Consider the following 25,619-nt stretch of genomic DNA (forward strand, 5'->3'; position numbering starts at 1 on the left):
CCTATCGAGTGTACCTAGTGTGGTTAAAAGCTTTGCCGTAGTGACTTGGCTATGAATTAAAGAAGGGGGAGGGTAGGGTTACCCGACCCCAACTTTGGACCTCCGAAAAAAAAATTCCGTAACTTTACCCACCTGGATCTTTAGGCCCAGGCAAGCTTAGGCAATTGCCTATCTAGTGTACCTAGTGTGGTTAAAAGCTTTGCCGTAGGGACTTGGCTATGAATTAAAGAAGGGGAATGATAGGGTCACCCGACCCCAACTTTGGACCTCCGAAAAAAAAATCCGTAACTTTACCCACCTGGATTTTTGGGCCCAGGCAAGCTTAGGCAAGTGTTTATCATTTGTGTATTATAGTGGGGACAAAAGCTTTACCGTAGCTATTTTTTTATGAATTAAAGAAGGGGGATGGTAAGGTCACCCTACCCCATCCGGGTCTTTGCCGTAGGGAAATGTTTACGGATTCAAGTTAGGTTTGATTCTAAATAAATTGTTGTTTAGATTAACCAAAATATTTATGTCAAATCGTTTTCATTCTATTTGACGTAATTGGTGTATTCGTGTGTAACTCTTACACTTATCGCTCTTATCGAAATGTAATAAATAAATTACAAGAGTGACTATTTACTTTTGAATAATTACGTGAACTAGCTATTTCTTTGGCGAAAAGTGAATATAATGGTTATCAGTTTTTTTTTAATCGTATAATTATATAAGCTTGAAGATCTTATTGTTTCGCTACAGCAATATAGTGTAACCTGTTGTTATCAATTGTTATTATTATTATACAGACAATAACCAATCCCTTATCAAAGAGAAAGGAGAAAGTTTTTTTTTTAATTCCCGGCCTTAAAAAAAAGTTATTAAATACACAAATAAATTATTAAACTTTTCTGTGTTTAAATGGAATTGCATTTCATCTTCCTATTGGAAATTATTTGTCATCATTTTTATTTATTTGTCATCATATTTATAAGTACGTGTCGTGTTATTGCAAATCTTCGGTTTTTAGGCATGATCATGTGGGTGCGTTTTCTTATTGTTCGCTGGCTTATTGTTCGCTAGCTTGTTTCATCTTATTGTTCGCTGGCTTATTGTTCGCTAGCTTGAGTCTGGTCTTTACTACCTATAATTTTAAAAAGTTGGATAAATGAGAATGAACCGTTATTATATATGGTGAGTGTATTATATCATTATAAAATTATGCGTAATTTTAAATATAAGAGGGAAGAAAACTACAGTTTATTGTCAGCGTACCTTTTCAACCAAAATGTATGTGTAAAGACACGTCGCAACTAACAATTAAGTAAAATATATTTTAAATATCTTATACGTTTTTTTTTTGTTTTTTTTAAAGAAGTGAAAATAAGACAAAAACTAAATTTTCGAATTTAACCTTGACCGTTTGATCCTAATATATATTATTTTGGACCAAGGACCTCATATAAAAAGACCCTAGGTCTCTATTACTTACGGTTTACCAGTAAGAAATTCATATCACTTATATCAAATTCATATGGGGGAATAGCTCTCATATGGAGTCTCATACGGAGTCCCCGGATATCTTCGGTCGAAATCAAACGTAACATCCTGAGGATATAATGAGAATTCGGAAAAATAAATTTGTCGCTTTCTTCTACGGTTGCAAAGGAGATCAAATAACTAGAAAAACAGTGTTCGTGGTAATAACTCTTACACAGAAAAGTGTTCGGTTAAACATGGTCAGTTTCAAAAGCGTAAAGACTGTATGACATTACATATGCAAAAACCAAAGAGATATCTTTTGAAACAAATTAAAACACAGCGCAAGAAAAACAATTGCCCAAGAAAAACAATTGCCCAAGAAAAGAAACACCAAAAAACATAACAAAAACCAATAGGTCTTTCCATGGAGAAGTGAAAAGCCCTAATAACCAGAACAACAGCAAAACGTCTTTCAACTGAAAAATAGAAAGACCTTAAAATCAGAACAAAACCAATAGGTCTTTCCGCATAATGGCGGACAGACATAATAACACGACAAACTTACGATCTTCTCTGCATTGCTTTGTTATGATCAACCTTTCTTTGTCTGGAACAAAAGATAAATCAGATTATTACATTGGTTGCAATGAATTACCATTGATTTCCCAGTTAGATAAAAACCGATAATTTCACTCTTTGACGTCATACAACAATAGGCGTTGTCAAGACGGCGATAACGTCGAATCAAAACAAATTGTCAATGCGTAGGAAAAAGATATAGTTCCTTACATTTTCTACATTAAATTCATAAAAAAAAAAAGCCATTTGCCAATGTAATAAAAAGAATAACTAATCGCCGTATTTGAATATCAAAAATAAGACAACTTGTGACCGAACGCAGTGGCGGATCCAGGGGGGGGGGGGGGGGGTTCCGGGGGTGCGCACCCCCCTTTATTTTTGCCGATCAATGCATTTGTATCGGGACATATGTTTTGCACCCCCCCCCCCCTTTTGCCCTGGGTGCCCTGGGTTAGCACCCCCCCTTTAGAAAATTCCTGCATCCGCCCCTGGAACGCCGCTATGGATTAAACTCGTGCTGCGCACTCGTTTAATCCATGCGTCGTTCGGTCACGCGTTGTCTTATTTTTGATATTCAAATACGGCGATTAGTTATACTATAATGAAACTTAACATACCATATCTCATTGTCTTGATATTTTCTTCTCCTGATTTATTGTCAATAAAATAATTCTTTCTACATAGATTTTAAAGATGAGTAGTTATTATTACTTTAGACATATAATAAAAGAGATTGGCTTCTCCATTAACGAGTGTTGTGCCACAGGGCCGATGATCGGCCCAAAGTCATACTCCTTTCAATGCCAAAGCAGTTGGAAAGCAAGTCCTTCGATACGGCCGTTGTCGTCAAGCTCTATCAGCAACAATAGCAGGGGGAATTAATTAGGTGGCGCTACAGTCGTCCGTAACGTCAAAAAGTCCGCCAAATCAATCGGCTAAAAGATTGACGTTTAAAGTATTTTTTGCAACTTGTCATGCTTTTATTACAATTAAATTTTAAAATTTGTAGGTTTTGTGACCAATATAATTTCTTTACGACATACAAACATTACAAAAAATAGCTTGTTATTGCTATTCCTTTATCCTGTCAGTTCTAAAAAAAAATAGCCATCTTTTTGTTCGCCAAAAAAAATGATTTTTCCTAATTTGACGTTTGCGTATCCAAATACAGAAAAGAACGGTTATAATCTTAAATGAAACCGGGAAACCTATTTCAAATTTATACACTGTTTTGAAGCCATCATTTTTTACTTTTATACATCAATTTTAGTGACCACCAGCCATGTCAATTTTTATCTGGTTTTAGCTACGTTTCTACTTCAAAACAGTAAAGTTTAGCTTCTTTTCATTGTACCTGTTTCAAAGTGCTCTAAAATACTGATTTTATTAAAGACATGAATGAAATTTTGATTAAAAGTTGTGGATTTTCACAATTCCATACGATACTTGTATTTTAAAGTAACTAAAACCCCTTTTGATCCCCTACATAAATTGACGGTGACATTGTTTTCTTTTTTCAACATACGTCACATAACGTTTATAATAACAAAATATGTGTCAGGGTCATGTGCATAGTAAAAATTTACACATTGGAAAAGTGAAACAACAAACAAAGATCTTCTTTATTGCGTTTAAAGCTAAACGTCTTGGAAAATTCTGACAGATCTGACAAATTATTGATAGCCTACTCTATGGATGGACAAAATCACAAAAATAGCAATAGAAAATGCATTGCAAAGAAAATTCTGTGGGAAAAAAACATATGAAAAAAGAAAATGAAGGTCAGTTAATAAAATCTTGCTTATATTATTATCTCTTTACTTAGTAAGCTATATTTCCATTCTCAATTTTATAGTAATAAGAGCAAAAACTAGCTTATCAAGCCAAGTCAGCCAAACAAGAAGTTTATTCATAGAGATGTGTTGTTACAAAATTGAATTTATTCAAATGGCAAATTCTTGTCAAATTTAAGCATCTTTAATCATTATTGAAGTAAAATGCACAAAATCTGTCCCACCAGTTTCATTTCATTTCCTATTACTAGTATTCAGGTAAAGTATATATACAATACTTTGTTTATAAATATGTAATTATTTAAAGAAGCTGATACAGCAACTGTTCAAGAGAAGAAGCCCCATTTTTTCCAAAAAGTTTACTTTCATAATCTATAAAATACCCTGAGAAATAAGACAAAGGGCTACTGTGCAAGCTAATCTAATAGTTCAATTTTACAATAATAATGATTCTGAAATTCAAAATTGTGTCACTTTCACTTACTGTATAATTTAAAGCATATATTTTTTTTACAGAACTTCTGTCAATATTTTTGGTATGAAACTTATAAATCCCTTTTTTGTATTTTATTGTTCAACTAAGAGACATAGGCTTGAGTTTAAAGACTCTCTTAATTTGAAGAAATTTGTTGAGACTCTTGGTCACACTTTATAGAATATAAAATATATATGATCAATACTATTTATTTGATAATTATATCAATTTTCACAAAGATTATTGAAATTGTATAAACTATGTTTTATTGCATTAAATATAATAAAAAAATTCTGCATCATGCAGAAGTATATATACATAAAAAATAAAAAAGGAGTTTACTTTACAAAAATTAGAAAGAAAATAAACTAAACTCGATTTATAACTATGTTATGATAATATAAAGAAGAGATACTTCCCCCTATTTTTCAGAGAAGGACTAATTAAATGTAAAATTTATATTAAATTTATATTAAAAGACAAAATATTACTGCAGTAAAAAAAATAACAATTCAGAAATGTGGATAATGACACCTACATGTAAAATTAAAAACCTAGCTATATAGATACTGAAAGAAATTAGATCTGGCATGTAGTATATTTCATCCGCCAGATCTAATTTCTTTCAGTCTTTTAATACATAGTTATAAATCGAGTTTAGTTTATTTTCTTTCTAATTTTTGTAAAGTAAACTCCTTTTTTATTTTTTATGCATTTTGCTGGGTTTTTATTTTTGACTGGTGATATTAAGGGGAGATAACCACTTGCACAAATCGGCATAAAAACCACCGCTTCGGTTTGAAATCAATTTGACGTTTGCGTATCCAACATTCTATTGCCGAGATATTCATATCGAGTGTTTGTCTTAATGAGATGCTTTATTAAATTTAAAGTCAGCCCATCATTTTTAGTTTCCTCGTAAATATTTAGATTTTTCGTTCAGGAGACTTGACAATTTTCACCCAAACTCCAAGTTTGCAGATAAAATAAAGAATAAAGGACTTTGATTTGATGTGTGAGCTTTGACGAGAATAAACTATGGATACTCAAGATTAGTTAGGTCAATAAGTTTTTATTACGACAATAGTATTCAGTGAGTTAAAATGAGGTTGGTCTCATCCGTTTTTTTACTGAATTTTCACGGTCACGTGACTCTATTGTTGCTGATAAACTTGGGGTCAAACCGTGACCTGCTTTCCAACTGAAGGGCCGATGAATCGGCCGATTGAAATGATGTTATGAACTACGTAATGTACTATGACGTCGCCGTTTTTGTGATAAATTTAATTCCTCCGTCTTGAAACATTCGCGCGTTTTTTTACCAATATAAAAAAAATATGAAAGGGGAGCTTTTTTATGAAATTTATGAAAATAACATTATGTAAGGATGCGTTTATAAATATATATAAAATTATATAATATTTAGAACTATAGAGTTTCAAATCCACTCTTTTTTCCCGACGCTATTGCAGTAGGCCATTTAGTATATTTATATATTCTAGGCTTACTTTCCTAAACTGCCTAAAGTTTTTAAGCGTTTGCTTTCCAAAATTGTAAGAATATAATAAAAATGAAATTTTACATACATAAAATATAGAAGATAGAAGTTTTTCAATTACCTTTACAAAGAACGGATTAGAAAAGACAATAAAAAAAAAGCATTGGCACTGAAGGGGTTGTTTTAACAATATGTTTGGCAGCGAAAGGGTTAAATGGCTATATTATCTATTGAAATAAAATTCCATTCGCTCATTATTTTTCTGACTTCTATTCACGTACAGATAGATTCCTTCTCTTTATTTTTTCTCCATATTTTTAAAAATGTATCTGTTAAAATAATAAGTATCATGAACTTAGATGGATATATAGTAGTCCCAACCGGCGGAAATCACGAATATTTTTTTTAATTCATTTTCAATAGTCCACATAACTGTTAGCAGTAATAGTGATAATAAATAACTATAACAATATATTTAATTAAAATTGAAGATTTCCGTTAGATTATGTTATAGCCATGAGGTTGTACCTATTTGATACGCTTTTCTCTTGCATTTTGCTTCATAAAAGTCGCAGTGTGTTTTATGATACATATATACAGACAAGATGAGATAATTATTGTTCCCAGGGGACATATCACAGTGCATTGTACATGTAACAACTATGATACAAACACGAAGAGGTGCAGGGGTAGATCCAGCTATTTTTAAAAGGGGTTCAGAACACAGGAGATAGTAGGGGGTTGGGTTCCAACCATATGTCCCATTCAAATGCATTGATCGTCCAAAAAAGGGAGATTCCAACCCCTGGAACCTCTCCCCTGATCTTTTACTGGGTGGACACGGTTCTGGAATTGAAGTCTGGGAATGATTGGAAGTTAATTAGGTTGAAGGGAATTCACCAACAAAAAATTATTGTAAAGGGGGGTTGAAGGTCTTGGAAGGGGAAGGCAAAAAATATTTTATCATCAGTTGTTACATGATGCTTATTTACAAGTCATCATGGTCATGTATCACTTTAAATAATCCGATCCGCGTAGCGCAGGGGATAGCGCCGTAGGGTAGGGGATAGCGCGCCGGACTTCTAATCGTCGTGGGTTCGAATCCCACCGTGGATGACATTTTTTTTATTTATTTTTTCACCTTTTTTCACCATCATTGTTTTAATGTTTTGCAAGTTCTATTAATAATGTTAACGTAAATGAACAATTAAATGTCTTTTCCGTGTTATGATCTAAAAACAAGTATATAGCTACAGTGCAGGCGATTTGGTGTCACGATAGCTCAGTAGCATGGGTTCGAATCCCGGCGAAGGAAGAACCAAAAATTTCGATCTAACATTGTTGGGTTGATGTTTAGACGACTTGTATATACATAATGTACACAGTCATGTATCACCATCACTGCTGGTGATCCGATGGATATATCTGTTGTAGAGTTGTCATTGGCTCAGACGTACTTATACTTATACGTATATAGTAATAAGCATAGTTTGTGGCTATGTAATATCATTGATACTCATTTCATGTAAATATAAATGCTTATAAACGCAGAACTATTTGAAACCCTTATACCCCTAGACATAGACGACCTTAGCCAGTTTCGGGTACATGTTTGTTTTTCTATTTCTAGGTTCTATAACTTTATTTGTGGTTTTTCTTTCGAAAAGTTTTGATTTGGGTGACAATAATGAGTTTTTAAGTTTACTTGGCTATACATTTTGTGATATGAAAATAATACCTATAATCACATCAGACTTATAATTTCAATAACAAAATACCTGAACTATCTATTCTCTGTAGTATACATTGAAGCAAGTCTGTATTTCCCAGTTCTATACAGTAACATATGGCATCTCGAATGACCTTTGAAAGACAATGTAAAGTTGGAAGGTTGTAAAATATAATTATTATTTCTAATTATTTTTTAAGATATGTTGATTTCGTCAAACAGTTTATAATAACCTTTAAAGTTCATTTTTGTTTGAAGAAGGCCAATAATAGAAAGGATGGAACATAATTGTTTTAAAGCATGGTTGCTTACACCAAGGGTTTGTGTAGTAAGTGGTTGTATAAAAATCCTTGATTAATCTTTATGTCTCATTGCAATTCTTAAACGGGACAAAACATATTCTTTTCTTGCACCATCCAGTAGGTTTTTTTGGGTTTTTTTTTCTTGAATCATCTAGTAGGTTTTCCCCCTTAAAATGTATTCTTTTCTTGTACTATCTAGGTATTTTTATTTCATTCTTTCTTGCACTATTTTTTCCAGCCTGTCCTAAGTCAGGAGCCTCTAGCCTTTGTTAATCTTGTATGTTTTTTTTAGTTTTAGTTCATTTATATGTTTTATAGTTTAGTGTGACGTCTATTTTCACGGAACTAGTACACAATTTTATTTAGGGCCAGCTACGGACCACCTCCGGGTGCGGGAGTTTCTCGGTGCGTTGAACCAATTGGTGGTTCGGCTGTTATCTGCTATTTGGTCGGGTTGTTGTCTCTTTGACATATTCCCCATTTTCATTCTCAAATTTTACTATACAGTAGGGAATTTAAATTTATTCTTTTCTTGCACCGTCTATATAGTAAGGTTTGTTTTAAAATTTTCTAGTAGGAAGGGAACAATATAGTTGGGATAACAAACAATTCACCTGTTCGCAGTTGCATTTATTTACAAGATGAACGACCTCCGCTGTACTGCCGTATCGGATGGCATCACGGATTTCCTGTTTGGAGCCCCGATATATGATACTGTCAATGGCCTCCCAACAGGTGTCAACAACAGACCTGAAGCTCTAAAAAATATGAAAAACATGTGTAATAAACGTAATATTATTGATTTGAATCTTAAGATAAATCTAGTGACTATAAAAACAATATTAAAATCGATGAAAATGTAAAAAACAATAATACACAGAAAATTGTTCTCGGCCTGAATATACATGAAATATTTGCCACTGGACTTCAGGCAAATAATTATCCAACTATTCTAATACTACACATAATAGACACATGTATAAACCTAAAGCATATTTATATAAGTTAATTAAACACCTTATTTAATTTCTTTAGCTATCATATGAATATGATTTCCCCCCGCTTAAAATCAGTATTGTCTAACACTTTGTATATTAATTTAATTCCTATATTATAGTTCAACAGATGTCGCCCTTGTCTTTCATTCATAGCTTAATCAATAACGTTTAACAAATATTATTCAATACATGTTCATAATCAAAACCACTTGTGTGGATATTATATGATACAGATAGAAAAATTTCATGCACAATTAAATGTTTTTGATTGAGTTAAGTTTTGATATGTTATAGTGTGTCTTTTTATGTTGTGATGTTAAACTATTCTTTCGGATAAGGGAGAAGGTTTAGTACCATTAAATCGTTTAATTCTGCTGCAATTGTTTGCACCTGTCCTAAGTCAGGAATCTAATGTTCAGTAGTTGTCGTTTGTTGATGTGGTTTCTAAGTGTACTCGTTTCTCGTTTTTTTATATAGATATTATTAAGTATTTTATGGTTTTACACTAGTAATTTTTTGAGACTCTTTATAGCTTGCTGTTCGGTGTGAGCAAAGGCTCAGTGTTGAAGACCATACCTTGAACTATAATGGTTTACTTTCATAAATTGTGACTTGTATGGAGAGTGGTCTCGTTGGCACTCATACCTTATCTTCCTTTATTTATAAATTGAGCATAGAAGAACATTATTAACACATAAATAAGATATATTTACAACTTGGAATACATTTTCTTAGACAAGACACAACATTGATGCAAACAAGATTATTTTTCTTCTATTCATATGTGCGTAAGAAAAAATTCTATTTGCATTTTTTTAAGGCAATATCATAGTATTTATTTATCATCAAAGTAATCAATATTTATAAACAATAAATGAAATTGGGACCATGTCCTTCAATATATTTCAAATATTTTCTATAATTTCCAAATTTTTGGGAGGATTCGCTGGCCGAGTGGTCTAAGTATATCACATGTCTGTCTACACGTGACTGAGGTTGTGAGTTCGAATCATGCACTTGAGATGTACTCTCGACTCAATCGTAATTGACGAGGGTTTTCATTTTTCCTTCGGGAGGTCTGTGGTATATATACTCCGGACACTCTGGCCTCCACCACCTATAAAACGGTGTTCTGCCACAACAAAGAACAAAAGTTCTGAAAGTCGCGCTGGTAAACACCAATTTATCAATCATATTTTTTTTCATTATAACAGAAAATTAATATTATCTTTTTCGCTATAGGTTCCACATAAATTTTCTATCATGAGGTTAATATTGTCCCCTCTAGATTACCAAAAGGAATAAAGGCTTATTTTCAAAAAATTCTTGAAAATAGTACACTCTTGCATTTACTTAACTTATTTAGGGACCATCATAAACTTCCATTGAGATGAGATGACATTGTTTTCCAGCTTACTTGCAGAACCAACATATTGATTGTTCTGTTTATGCATGAAATATTTGCCACCGGACGTTTATTTATTTGATTGATTTTTGCAGTTAATTTAGCGTCTAGTGGAAATATTTGATGCATATTAGGTGTAATACCCAGACTATTTTAAAGGTAGTAATGAGTCGAAATATTAATCGCTTTACACCATCAAAATTAATGCAAGTATTGAAGACGCGGACTATATTACTTATAGTTAGTTTATCCCCAGTGTTAAACATTTCAAATATTTGTTTAACACTGGGGATAAACTAACTATAAGTATGAAGGAAGAGCGTTGTATGTTTAATGTATTGTGTAAAATTCACGTGTCGCACAGCACAATACATTAAACATACAACGCTCTTCCTTCATTAGAAGTAAAGAGGTAGTGCCGGGTTCACCTGTTTTTTTTTCACATAAAAAGGACCATTTTCAAAAAGTCTTTAAAACTTTACATTGTTCATTGTATCAGAGCTCAATATATGTTCTTAGAGGTTTTATGAATATGATTGGATGACACAAAGCCGCAATATTGACAGATTTTGACAAACTTTAATACTGTAAAGATAAAAATCTACAACATTTTTGTACAAAACGGACATTCATTACAAAGGACAAATTGCATCATATGTTTTGAAAACATATGAAAAACATATGTTGCAATTTTTCCTATGTAATGAATGTCCGTCTTGTAGATTTTTACAATGTTTGTGTACAATGTTCCAAAAACAATTATGTTTAAAGAATATTTATATATCTATAATACTAAAATTACGAGGTCCAATTTGTCAGCCGTCATCACGTAAAAACGACGAATCAAAGAATTCAACTTTATATACAACAAATATAGTACAAAGGTGTAGATTAAAAATTACACCACTCCAGGCCCTTTTGTTTTCCACGTAATTAATATCGCCAATAATTAGGAAGTTCCGGGTCAAGTCCGATACCGATACCAATAGTATAATCACCTGTTATCTATTACCTTATCTGTACGTTCCGCATCTGACAGGCGCACCACCAAACGGTGTATTCAGGATTAATATGCTATATAAACGGGTCATAATCACTGGGTTGACACTACTAAATTGTCAAATTGTTACCTATTGTAGTATTTTAATCCGTAAGCATTTCTAAGATAACAATACGAATACTAAAAATCTGGACTAAAAATAAGTTTCAATTTGTTAGCGGGCATGACGTAAAACAGCGAATCAAAGAATTCAACTTTATTTATAACTAATATAGGACAATGCTGTTGATTAAAAAATACTCCATTCCAGGACCTTTTGTTTTCCAAATATTTAAATATTACCAATAATTGATAAGTTCCAGTTCGACGGGTTCAAACAGAAAGATTTGAAAGCAGAGAAAATTGTGTATCTTATAATCGGCATGACTTTATCAGATGACAGTACTAATACTAAGATAAGGCTTGCGCATAGTTTTATACTTTAATTCAGTCACGGACCCGCGATATCACGGGTGTGTTCTAGTATATATTCAAGATGTGCTATCGGATACAAATTAAACGATTTTTGTTGGATACGCCCTTTTGAGGGCTTCAGGGAAGAAACACTGAATAACTTGCAATTGCTGTGTAAGCCACATAAACAAATAGCATTTAATTGTTAACGTTGTACATATTAAATTTTACACAAATAAGAGCGTAAGATTATCTGTTATGCATCAAAATGGCTTTCGCAGCAACATGTAGCGTTACATTTTTTCATTAATTTTATGGAAATATGTTACATTATATACAATTATTAAAATTGAGAAAAGAAATGGGGAACATGTCAAAGAGACAACAGCCCAAACAATCGGACCAAAGAGGTATGAAGAAGACATACTTTAATATTCACGTTCCACAACATGTAAAATTTAGCGTTATACGAGTGAAACGATTAAAATTGGCCTGAAACCTATTAAAAACCATGTATTAAGAGCATATATGTATACATTCTAACATGTATGAGAACGCTTTACTCATTCACGGAGAGTCTCACAACCATTTATTTAACACGATTAAGTTACACAATATTACATAAGATATACATACCGCTTTAGCTATCTCCATAGTAACCGAACTTCAATATTTATAAGTGTCTGTTGCTATTCGTATTCCATTGCCACTCTGAAAAGTTTTTAAAAAATCACCGTCTTCTTTACACATTATTAGTATTTCAGCAATTTTAAATATCTACATACATACGATTTATCACTTTGTATACATACATCATATTTTTTTCTTACATGCTTGTAGCTGATACATGTGATAGATATACTTGTTAATTAATTATCACACATCAATCTCATGCTGTTCGGGTATTTATCTACATCTTAACTAGAACAAAATTAAGTATGAACTTTTAACCTAGCAAACATCTAATTAACATAGCGTAAAATTTATTTCAGATATAGAATATTTAAAAAAGTTAGTCTTCAGCAGTAACATAGTAAAGAGGGATGGATTCGAGTTTAGTAGTTGAGTGCCTGTGTTAAATCGCTTGCATGATGGTCTTCTAGATATGGACCGAATCGATAGAAAATGGTAAAACAAAAAAAGAAAGAGAAAAATAGGGGAATAGAATAGAAAATATAATAAGGGGGTGCAAAAAACCAGAATAGGGAATAATTGACAGAAAATTATTGAGACAAAGAATAACACATGTAAATCATCATGTACGGTAAATAAATTTAAAAAAAAATAAAAAAAAATAAAATAAAATTTATTTTATTATTGTGTCACATACTGAGTGTACATTATAAAGTTACACAACACAAATATACATTAAAACAATCAATACCCCGTAATTGAGTTGGCTCATGAGACATATATTTACAAAACATTTCACATTTATATAATATGTACATTTAACATTTCCTAATATTTGTTTTTGTCCCTAAAAAAGAGTCGGCATATGTGCACACTATAAAAATCACAAACAAAGCTCAGTGGAGTTCTTTTACCAACTAAAACATATCTAATATACAATCTCATACCACATCTTCTTATATCAAATAACCAAACTTTTCAATTTAAAAAAAACGGCAGAGAACATAAAATAATTTGCAACTAAAATAACTGCTACAAAACTTATTTCCAGCTTGAGTAGTTTTATATTTTGTGCATTACAGCATATCTTAACGTACTTACCATCTATAGTGAACAAGTGGCAACATTTCAATTCAACTAAGCTCTATAAACATGTTAAATATCATACCTCTTCAAAGACTTGTAAATGTCGAATTAACACATAATAATAAATACACCTGTCTTCGTGAGTTTATTAACACCACAACATATTTGTTAGTAAGCAACCCTTTAGTACATACTATAAATCATTCATGCGTGCAATTTATACTTGGTTGATTTTTCTATCGATCATGATCTTCTAAAACCACAGATTGACATAAATATATTAGATTTTAAAATATCATCTGATACGATGAAATCAGTTATCTTACAATCAACAATGTACATTTCATTCAAATTAATGCATGTATTGATTTCTCGTTGATTGACAATTGGTACAAAATGTAGCAAATGTCTCATAAATGTATATACATTTAGGACCAGCTGGCATACTGAAAAATGATGAAAAAATAACTGCTAAGTATTATATGAAAGAAAATACCGTCGGTAAAATTTTAATAAAAAACGAATATCAAATGTATGAATTAAAAGAGATGTGGGAGGTGTACATCATGAAACAGCAACCCAACGACACAAGCAACTGAAAGACAGTTAGAGGTTTTCATACAGTGTTCAACAGAAGCCAGGATTATCATGATTGCGATATGTTGAGCGCTAGTTGGCCTGCAGTTAAAAAAAGTTGTAAAATCAACTATACAAAGTCTATAAAAAACTTGCCACCAGCACCAACATTCTCAAATGACTGAAACAGTAAGATGCACTGACGACGAGATAAGCCTACATTTATGGAGCATCTCCGATCACCTCGGTTTTTGGTGGGGTTTATGTTACTCAGTATTCAGATTTTCATGATATGCACATGAGCTTTTAAGATCTTAACACTCCCCGTTTCAATCTTGTCACATGAGCCTTTTAAGATCTTAACACATCCGTTTTAATCTTCTCATAGAGCTTTTAAAATCTTAACACTCCCCCTTTTAATCTTGTCACATGAGCTTTTAAGTTCTTAACAATCCCCCTCTTGATCTTGTCACATGAGCTTTTAAGATCTTAACAATCCTTGTTTTAATCTTCTCACATGAGCTTTTAAGATCTTAACACTCCTCGCTTTAATCTTCTAACATGCGCTTTTAAGATCTTAACACTACCCGTTTTGATCTTCTCACATGAGCTTTTAAGATCTTAACACACCTCATAGAGCTTTGAAAATTTTAACACTCCTCCTTTTAATCTTGTCACATGAGCTTTTAAGTTCTTAACAATCCCCCTCTTAATCTTGTCACATGAGGTTTTAAGATCTTACCACTCCCCGTTTTAATCTTGTCACATGAGCTTTTAAGATCTTACCACTCCCCCTTTTAATCTTGTCACATGAGCTTTTAAGTTCTTAACAATCCCCCTTTCAATCTTGTCACATGAGCTTTTAAGATCTTAACAATCCCCCTTTCAATCTTGTCACATGAGCTTTTAAGACCTTAACAACCCCCTTTCAATCTTGTCACCTGAGCTTTTAAGATCTTAACAATCCCCCCATTTAATCTTGTCACATGAGCTTTTAAGATCTGAACACTCCTCCTTTTATTCTTGGTCAGTTGAGACAGGCACATGAGCTTTGAAGATCTTAACACTCCCCTTTTTATTCTTGATCAGTTGATATAGAGTCATAAGCTTTTTATATCTTGATGCAATTTGATGTGTTTTGGCCCCTTTAAATCCTGATCAGTCGATACAGACACTATTGGCGGATCAACGACCCCCTTCCGGACACAATATTGGCGGTTCAACGCCCTCTTTTAACCTCGATCAAAGGAAAATCTGAAGCAAATCATAGGAATTCACAATAAACATTGTATTCATCTGGTGAGATAAGCCTTTATGAACTGATTTTTATAGTTTGATCTTATGTTGTACTGTTACACCAGTGTCCCATTTGGAGGGATGGTTAGTCATCCGCTAATATGTTTAACTCCGCCACAATCTGTATGTGTCTATCCCAAGTAAGGAGCCTGTAATTCAGTGGTTGACGTATGTCGCTGTGTTACATATATAGTTTTCGTTCATTATTTTGTACATATATTTAATTATGCTGTAGAGTGATCTATGTTTGTTAATTTCTGTGTCGTTTGGTCTCTCGTGAAGAGTTGTCTCATTTGGAAATCATACAGCATATGGAGCAGGATATGCCTCCATTTATGGAGCACATCCGATCAACTCGGTTTTTGGTGGGGTTCATGTTGCTCAGTCTTTCATATCGTGTTTTGTATGCTGTTGTTTGTCTATTGGTTTTGTTTTTGCCATGATAGCGTTGTCAGAATTTGTTCGACTTATATATGACATTGAATGTCCCATTGCTATGTTTTGACTCTCTCTCATAACAAAAAAAAAACTGAGCTAAAAGGACTTCCTACTCTTATCCTTTATTGGTTCACTAACAATCATACTACATCTTATTCTTTTGATATTCGTTCATGAAAATCTTGTTATTTTGAGTTTCAGCAGCTAACATCCATTTGTGTATTGCTCGTACTCAAAGGGAACAGAGAAGATATCAAAATAAACTTAATTAACATTCCCGTGGCCTTTATGTCTTACTTTACGGTTTTTGGTTTTGCTCATTGTTAAAGACCGTACTGTAATTGCAATAGTTCATATATTTGTTCATTTTTGATGGATTATTGTCTTATTGACAAGTATTATAACACTTCTTCTTACTTTGTAAGTAACTACTGTGAAACATTCATTAAAATTTGAATAATATGCTGTTGAAAGATGTTACTAGAGGGTCTAAATGGGTGGTTGTTTTTTGTATTCTTTTATAATTTTTTGTGTAAAGTCACTAAGACTGAGGGAAGGGAGTCCTTAACACCACTTAAATCTCTTGTATATATATATATAACTCGTCCAAACATCAACCCAACAATGTTAGATCTGTAAATTTGATTTCGCAATTTTTTTGTTCTTCCCTCGCCGGGATTCGAACCCATGCTACTGAGATATCGTGACACCAAATCGCCTGCACTGTAGCCGTCCCGCTAGACCACACGACCACCTGGGCATGACAAGAATAAAGCTTTCGGTGGCCGTGTTAACTTTTCTCGTCAGTTTTAATCTAGCGGCATACAGTACATGAAATATAATTAGGCATGGATATAAATATTTATATTGATTTAAAAAAAAAACAAGGATTATAGTTCAAAGTATTTGCATTGTTAATTTTCATTGCTTTATATATGTAAACTGTATATTATGTATCATGCTTTTATTTAAGCCATTGGCCTATATGGATGTAAAGTGCTTTTCAATAAAGTTGTTAAATATTCACATCTATTCTTTCTTTATTTTTTTCCAGTATTCTCTCGGCATTCTTTATATTTATGCAACCCGGGCCATTTTTTTTATACTAGTGTTCTTTTTAGTCTTCATTTCTTTTTTCTTTTCTTTTTAAGGCTCATTTTCTGTAGTTTTAATCAGTTATCATCTAATCAGTAAATCCCACCAATATCCTTTTACAAATAAAACATTTTATTGATATTCAAATGGTCTTTATCGCTAATGATGAGTAATATATTCTCGTTGTACACAAAGCATCCGACATGATATATAGTAAAATAGAGAAAAAAATGGATATTTTCTATAAATCCCTGATTTAATGATATTTTTCTTTGAAAACTAATAACCCGTTACAAACTAATTTGATCTTTTCATTCAAATTTTCTTTATGGTTTTATACGAATATATATTGTACTTAATTTCAAGTGGAGATGGCTGGTTGAATTTGAATACATGTATCTGTGATACAGATTTTTATTGCACATTCGTTTTGTACATTTGGTTGATCACCGATGAAGATTGAAAGGGGTTTAGGAGGGGGCGCTTAATGCGAAACAAATAAATTACAACCCACATAAAAGTACATAAAGACTGTGTGACATGCTGTAAAAATATTAGTGAAAAAACTCCTTGCAGACTGATACGAGAAATGCCTCTTTATCAAAGAAATATATAAAATTCGTTACCATCAGAAGCTACATATTAAAGGTGTATAATTGGCACTCATACCACATCTTCTTATATCTATAGATAATCAGGAAAATCAACACACAGGTATCCTACACTCTGATATTGGCCGATGTACTACTTCGAAAAGGGAACAAAATTGCAATACTTCCTTTCGTTAAAACACTTACAAATGTAAGTAGCTGTAGAAATCAACAAGCGTTTCCAGAACTAAAATTTTAAACAAAGTTCTCTTCCATCTAAGTAACATTTGATCCTAATAGCCAGCTAAGGACGACATGAATCTACAAATATGGTAAAATTACCGTGACTTTTCCCGCAATAAGATCCATAAGGAGTGAAGCGGTTTTTGATTGTGAACGATATTTTAAATATTATTCCGTTATATTGAATAATCCAAACAAATTTCCGTATCCAGACACTCAATTTATCTGTTCGGAAATCGTTCTTAGTATAGGGGTATTGTAGGGATGGTTACTCAACTCCAAGGAAAGTCCATTACTAAATGGAAAAGTCAGAAGTTAAACCAACCGAACGAATAAAAACAACTGTTATATTCCTGACTCAGTTTTAGGATGTATTCTTCTGACTTTTCAGTCTCGTTGAAATGTCGTTCTTGAATTATTCCCAAAACATGTGATATAAGTAGAAAATATCAATGAATTTTAAAAATATTATAACCAAACGTAACTCTGTGAAAAAATTGTGTATTTACAATACTTTTTGAGTAATCCAGTTTTCAAATTTTACGACCAATCAATTCTGTATTTTTAGCCAAAATTTTGAGAAAATGTGTGAGGGATACACACAATGATTTTACAAGAATCATGTTCATTCCATATCATTTTGGTCTTTTCAAATTTCTTAGATATGTATTTTTTCAATCATTTATAACAAAAAAGTTGAAATAATATGCATTTTGTTCATAAAACTTCAGAAAAATTACAAAAATACAAAATTGACAGCATGGTAAATTTTACACAAAAAAGCGAGAGAATAAATTATAATAAAACTTTCTTATACTAACACCTAGCTATAGTTTTTTAGAGTAAAATTTATTCAGATTGGTCCACCCCATCTTTATAGAAAGTATGAAAAAAAGTTTAATTGTGGAACTGTGATTTTTTTTAACGATAATAGCCAAAAAATATGTAAAAATCGATGACAAATGGGAAAAGCATCAAAATTGGGCATTTTCAAAGGGCCGTAGCAAAAACAGTAGTGCACCACCATATGATTTTTTCTTCACCAATTATTATGTTACAGTCTTATAAACCCAAAAATCAGGTTAAGAAAAAAAGTTTAATTCTAGAAATTGTTGGATCCTCAGAGGTGTACATCTTTAAAAGAAGTCCGAGTCCGATGTTAAAATAGGTAACAAATCAAAGTCAACAAAATGACACGTATGTATACATAAATTAACAAAGAACTACTAGCAGTTACTGACATGCCAGCTACAGACCTAAATTAAACTGTACTTATTTTTGTTTTACATACGTGTACTATATAATTGTATTACTTTTCTGTAGTAGTAATCTACTTACCACATATTTTTTTTTTTTTTTATAAGTGCACATAATTACGTTTATTTACAAATAATCCTTCAAGTTACCGGAAATTCTAACTTGTGTTTGAAGCACGTCTAACAGCCATTTAACATATTTCTAAAATTGTTTTATATTGCAATTAGTTATGATTATTTCCGAAATATAGTACCACAGCTACATTTTGTGCAATGTCAATTTCATCATGGCTCACATTTTCCACAATAAGAGGTTCATTAAGGGATGCAATTAAGTTTGAAATTTGTGTTACAATTTAAAATGCTACCAATGTGTTACCTCAAGTTGCAGTATAAAACAATATTAGGTCAATGTAATAAAATTTATACTGCACTCGTTCTATTTGAGCAGTCAAAATGCGTTGACCGTATATTTCTATGTCATATACAGTTACTGACCTGATATCACTTTTCCTCATGAATATTTAAATAGAAATTCTCGAAATTATATTTATTTATTCATACGACCTCTACAACCTGTTCTTGCTTCCAATGTAAACAACGATTTGTTTCACGACTCACACTTGTTTCTTTTACAATTTTTGGAAAAAAAGCATAGTTCACGTGTTAATATTTTTTGTTTGCAACCTATAAATCATTATGTTTCATGTTTATTGTTGATATTTTAGTCTATAAACAAACGAATCGTTCACCATTGATTGCGGTTTTCAACAGGTAATGATGTACATTTCATCGTGTTGTATATTTCTCCGGCTGTGTGATATGAGGCCTTTTTAAAGGGGGATTTCCACCAATATTTAAATCAAATAAATAACATTAACACACTAAACAACAATTGAAAATGGTTTTCTTAGATTGCAGTATAAAGACAATAATAGTGCATTGACTTGACATATTAACGATATAAGGTTCGGACCGAAACGGGGGAAAAGCTCCCCACAGCCTCGCATTTCCCCGTTTCTAAGTCTCATCCTTATATCGTTGATATGTCAAGTCAATGCACTATTATTGTCTATATAAACTTCTTTGTATTCGGCGCAAAACTGTAGATGGGATCGATAGAACCTCGGCCTTCCCCAGATTCTCAGCCTCATACAAACAAAATTATATTTGTCTGACATTAACTTAATACAGGATATATATCGTTGTAGTATAAAAATTATCAATAATACTAAAATAACTAGGTCCAATTTGTCAGCCGTCATGGGGTAAACACGAAAAACCAAAGAATTCACCTTTATTTATAGGTGATATAGGACAATAGTGTTGATTAAAAAATACTCCATTCCAGCCCCTTTTGTTTTCCATATAATTACGATTGCCAATAATTAACAAGTTTCGGGACGAGTCCGATACAAATAGTATAGTCGTCTATTGCCTCAATGAGGTCAATGTCAGATGACACCTGTCAAGTGGACATTAACATCGTTCCATACAGCCAAATATAGAACTATTGAATTTGGTATCTGAGGTTTCATCTAAACCACGATCACTAAACCTTGTTAAATGATCCATAAAATAAGGTCATGGTCAAGTGAAAACAGTTTTCCTAATTTTGGGCGCACACCATTTTTTGTGCGCACAGTATATATATTGTGCGCACAATGTATTATTTCGTGCGCGCAATATATTATTTTGTGCGTACAATATATATTTTTCTTTGCATGTCCCATAGGGGCTCCGTACAAAAGGTTTCTTTACATAAATATTTTACTCGCCGTAGTATCGAAATACAATAAGCATTTTAATAAAAAAAAACCCCAAAAAAACGGGTTCTTTATCATTAAATTGGCTAGCATTCTTTGATATCTAAAAGAATGGAATGAAAGAATAGACAACATAGGATCAAGATACATTTATTCCTGGGAGTGGCCTGTGCAAGACAGTGTCATTAAATAAATGTTTGTAAAGTAAAATGTTTTAGAAAAATATTAACAAGTGCCATTTATTGAAACCTAGCTTTGCTTCAGAATGTCTGCAAAAGAGTTGTTTTACTGCTATCAAGGATTTGTATAGTATACTATACAAATCCTTGCTGCTATTCATGAAACATACGGGAAAACTTATTAACTTGGTTGCCATAGCAACTGTGACCTTGCAACACTTTGGGAGACATATTTCTTACGTTTTCACCTAATTATATAGTCGGGAGATATGGTTCAGGAAAATTTGTTGACTGTGCGCACCGACCATTATTGAGTATACAAAATGTCTTTAATTAAATTTTATGATGGACATCAGAATGAGACATCACAAAACTGTAAAATCGAACAAAACTTTAAATAGGACAATTAAAAAAAACAGTTATTAGAAAGTACTTTTAAATCAAGGCATAAGATACTATAAATAATATATGTCGACAAAGTTATAGAATCTTCTTAAGGGAAAGGAACAGTAAATGGGCTATGTCGCAAAAATAACCTTGGCTCGGTGAACTACAACCGAAAATGTAGAAAATAATGCATTTTTCTCTTTTATTATCTGAAATATTGCTGATTGATTTCTTTTAATATGGGTGAATATTTGTATAGAAAGCACATACAATCGGCGAAAAACTATTTAAAAGTCTTTTAATAAATAACCAAATCTCTAATTTTACATGAACTTCTGTTTTCATGATATAAAATAATCATATGGTAACCGACTTCGTTTTGTGTCTTATAATTAATTTGTTACCTTGTTGATAGTGAAAAACGTCAAAAATCAACGTTTTACGGCCTGCAACGCTATGACGTTACGATTATTTTGACGTTTTATTGGATTTTTTTTTTTTTTACAAAAGAACACAACTTTGAATGATGAATAACGTAAAAATGAAGTTGGTAACTCTATCTTTATTTTGCATCATTATAACGGAAATTTTTTTTTAAAGACAAATTCTAGAGAGTTTTTCGCCGATTTTATTTGCTATCTATACAAATGGTCACTGATTTTGTAAGAATTCAATCTGTAATATTTTAAATGGTTCATGAGAAAAGTGCATATTTTTTTCGATATTTAGTTGAAGTTCAAAATGCAAAATTTTACTGAAATATGACATAGCCCTTTGACTGTAACTTGACCTTAAGGATATGCTTTGTTGAAAAAATTGCATTCAACATTATAATGTTTATGTAAGTCAGCAGAGCTTTAGTCAAGAAACAAAATAAGATAAACATAATGACGGGTTATGAAGCTCCTTTTTGACATATTTGATTTAAAAAAAAGCGAGAAAAGGCTGACTCGACTTTTTTGCCAAAATTTTAAATTTGCATTATTTGCATAGGTATTATTTCGATTCAAAATGAAAAAAAAAAAGAAATACAGAATCTTCTTAAATTTTGGTTTAACAGCTTTTTATGAAAAGTAAATATGTGTTATGGGGCAAATATTTTACCCTGTATTGAAGGAAAACACCAAAACGAGTCCAAACAGCTGACGGGGAGACGGATTTATAAAAGTTTTTCCAAACTTGTTTCCGAATCCCATATTTGAACTTTATGTAACATTGTAATATTTATCTTGACATTTTTCATTAATAAATACTGTTTAAACTAAACAGCTGGCAAGATATTCTATTAAATTTTCGGCCCTCCCTTGACACCATTTCGCACATCGTGGAGCAGAATTGACATAAACTGACGTCCATACCAACAATTGATTAGTGACTACTATACATATTGCAAATGTAGAACAAGTTAATTATAAGATGATAGAAATAATCAGTAAAAGAGTATAGTAGTAGTAACTATAACATGGACAATCTTGGATACAATTGTAATATAAATACTGACAAACTAAGATAATGCTGAAAACGATTGATTGAATAAAGGTAAGTGTTCTGACGACACTCTCAGAACTATTGGTTGTTTCGTGGCAGGTAGTTATGAATCCTGACATGCCTGAGGCGCTGTCGAAAATGAAAATAATATACTATTAACAGAGATGCTAAATGAGAGCGAAAAAGTCAACTAATACCAGAAAAGTTAACAGTGTAAAATTTCCAGCATATATTTATGAGGTCAACAATGAAGACTGGTGGTTGCAAAAACTGTTGTATGTTTGTTGTAGCGATAAAAAAAAGAATTCCCCCAAAAGCTGAAAATATCAATAAAATGACTTTATGAATGATAGGTTTACAAATAACAGTATTATTTGAACAAGAAAACAACCGAGAGAGAACGCATACACCTCTGAATATGACACACAGTTTTGAAGAGGACAAAAACAGGAAAATAATTCACAATTGCAAATATCCGATAAAAAGCGCGACACACATGAGCAAGTTATACATAACTTATGCGAGTGGAAACCAAATCTAAACAGCTGGACTGGAAGAGCAGCATGACACTTCACGCACTTGTGTTATTGAACAGCCTTGACCAGCCAGAGTAAATTAACCAGTGGCGTAATTCTGCCTTTCACGTCTGAAAATTAAATAACATATGATTGAAGATCCAACAACAGACAAGTTTACAACACTAATCATTGCATTCCAACTTTGATTAGACATACCTGAATTGCGTTCAAGGATGAAATTGGGACCAGAGACTTAAAAACTTAAATTAACGATATGAAACACCAGGCTTTTAATGCTCTTCAACTTTGTACTTGTTTGGGTTTATAAATATTTTTGATTTGAGCGTCACCGATGAGTCTTATGTAGACGGAGCGCGCGTACTAAATTATAGTCCTGGTACCTTTGATAACTATTTACACCACTGGGTCGATGCCACTGCTGGTGGACGTTTCGTCCCCGAGGGCATCACCAGCCCAGTAGTCAACACTTCGGTGTTGACATGAATATCAATAATGTGGTCATTTTTATAAATTTCCTGTATACAAAACTTTGAACCTTTTGAAAAACTAAGGATTTTCTTGTCCCAGGCATAGATTACCTTAGCCGTATTTGGCACAACTTTTTGGAATTTTGAATCCTCAATGCTCTTCAACTTTGTACTTGTTTGGATGATTTATAAATGTATATTGACTGCTGGAGCAGCTTTAGCACGTTTACCGAAGTCCATTCAGTCCGCTGGTAAAAATGAAAGGTGACCCCCATTGGTATAACTAGTACGTTCCCTCCCCTCATGAATAATCAGATAATAAGTTCCTTGTTGTTGCTGGTATGGTCCTTGAAACCTCTGTGATATATCTCATTTGATTCAGATCCTGCACGGGATATATGGTTGATATCAATTCTTTAATTTGTTGTTTTTATATGACCTTTGAAATGTCTTTGATATTTTGATATTTTTGATTTGAGCGTCACTGATGAGTCTTATGTAGACGGAGCGCGCGTCTGGCGTACTAAATTATAGTCCTGGTACCTTTGATAACTATTTTAGAGTAAACACCAAACACTATGAGAATAAATGTACACGTAAAATGAAAGATAATGACAATTTTCTCATAATATAGGAAACCCTTTAATTAGCAGTGTATATGATTACAAATACATTATATGACTTTAGGATAATTACTCAATATGATTTTTTTATATATATTTCAAATTGACGAGCCAACCACAAATGCGAATAGCGGGCGAGAATATAATAGACCTATATAATCAAAGACATTTCAAAGGTCATATAAAAACAACAAATTAAAGAATTGATATCAACCATATATCCCGTGCAGGATCTGAATCAAATGAGATATATCACAGAGGTTTCAAGGACCATACCAGCAACAACAAGGAACTTATTATCTGATTATTCATGAGGGGAGGGAACGTACTAGTTATACCAATGGGGGTCACCTTTCATTTTTACCAGCGGACGGAATGGACTTCGGTAAACGTGCTAAAGCTGCTCCAACAGTCAAATTTGGTAGTCCAGACAAGACGTAAACAGAAAGATCAGCCGGGAACTAGTGTTACCATGCAGGAGGCACCTCAACTGCCCACGCAAATGTAGTCTCCAAAATAAAATATTCCTTCACCATTGAGCTACCCGTAAATTTGAGTTGTTGTTACCAACTTATCAAATAATACCTACTTGAGAGGAAGCAAAGAAGGATGTGTTTCGTTCAAAACAAGGTCCAGTACCTATTTCTGAATCATCGGTTGAAAGGAATATATCATAAATGTATATTGAAATTTCATGCCAAAGGCGAAAAAAAAATACTACATCCCCATCACTTGGGGAAAGAAACACACCGATATAAAATTAATAACATGATATTATATTCTTTTATTTGTCTTTATTAATTCGAACTTTGACTACATGTTTAGTCTATTGTTGATAATATCCATTTGACAGTGCTCAGTACTTATACAACCCGACATTGTGGTACTGTGTTTTAGTTATTTTCGTCTTTGCTAATGTGCTTTGTCTATATGCATCTTTTCTTCTTTGTTGGAAAACATTTTTTTATAGTGATTAATAATATAATACAAAGCTGACTGTTGTATCCCTTTGACTTTTTTACATATTATGTCTGTTTGTTTTGTTCACACATCGTTATCAATATGATGGAATTAAATGCGTATGCCATACAAGTGAGAGATTTAGATAGCTATAAAACCAGGTTATCCAACATTTCCTACATCAAAAAATGCCTGTACAAAGTCAGGAATATGTTTTATGTGTTTAAGCTTTTAATTTTGCCATTTGATTATGGACTTTCTATTTTGTATTTCCCTTGGAGTTCATTATTTTTGTGATTTTACT

General features: G+C 32.4%; 1 protein-coding gene across 1 annotated transcript in view; it reads right to left on the reverse strand.

Annotated features, from left to right (window-relative positions):
* LOC143042607 (transient receptor potential cation channel subfamily A member 1-like) overlaps positions 1 to 13,525 on the reverse strand; it is a 47,619-nt gene extending 34,094 nt beyond the window's left edge. The window contains exons 1-5 of the mRNA XM_076215011.1: positions 13,428 to 13,525; positions 12,330 to 12,404; positions 8,452 to 8,595; positions 7,585 to 7,669; positions 2,027 to 2,068 (exon numbers count right to left, since the gene is read on the reverse strand). Of these exons, the coding sequence (XP_076071126.1) occupies positions 2,027 to 2,068; positions 7,585 to 7,669; positions 8,452 to 8,595; positions 12,330 to 12,347 (289 nt within the window). The 5' untranslated portion in view covers positions 12,348 to 12,404; positions 13,428 to 13,525. The remainder of the gene's footprint in view (positions 1 to 2,026; positions 2,069 to 7,584; positions 7,670 to 8,451; positions 8,596 to 12,329; positions 12,405 to 13,427) is intronic.
* Between the last annotated feature and the right edge of the window lie 12,094 nt (positions 13,526 to 25,619).

This window comes from Mytilus galloprovincialis, chromosome 8 (genome assembly GCF_965363235.1).
Source record: "Mytilus galloprovincialis chromosome 8, xbMytGall1.hap1.1, whole genome shotgun sequence".
In the NCBI taxonomy this organism is placed as follows: Eukaryota; Metazoa; Mollusca; class Bivalvia; order Mytilida; family Mytilidae; genus Mytilus; species Mytilus galloprovincialis.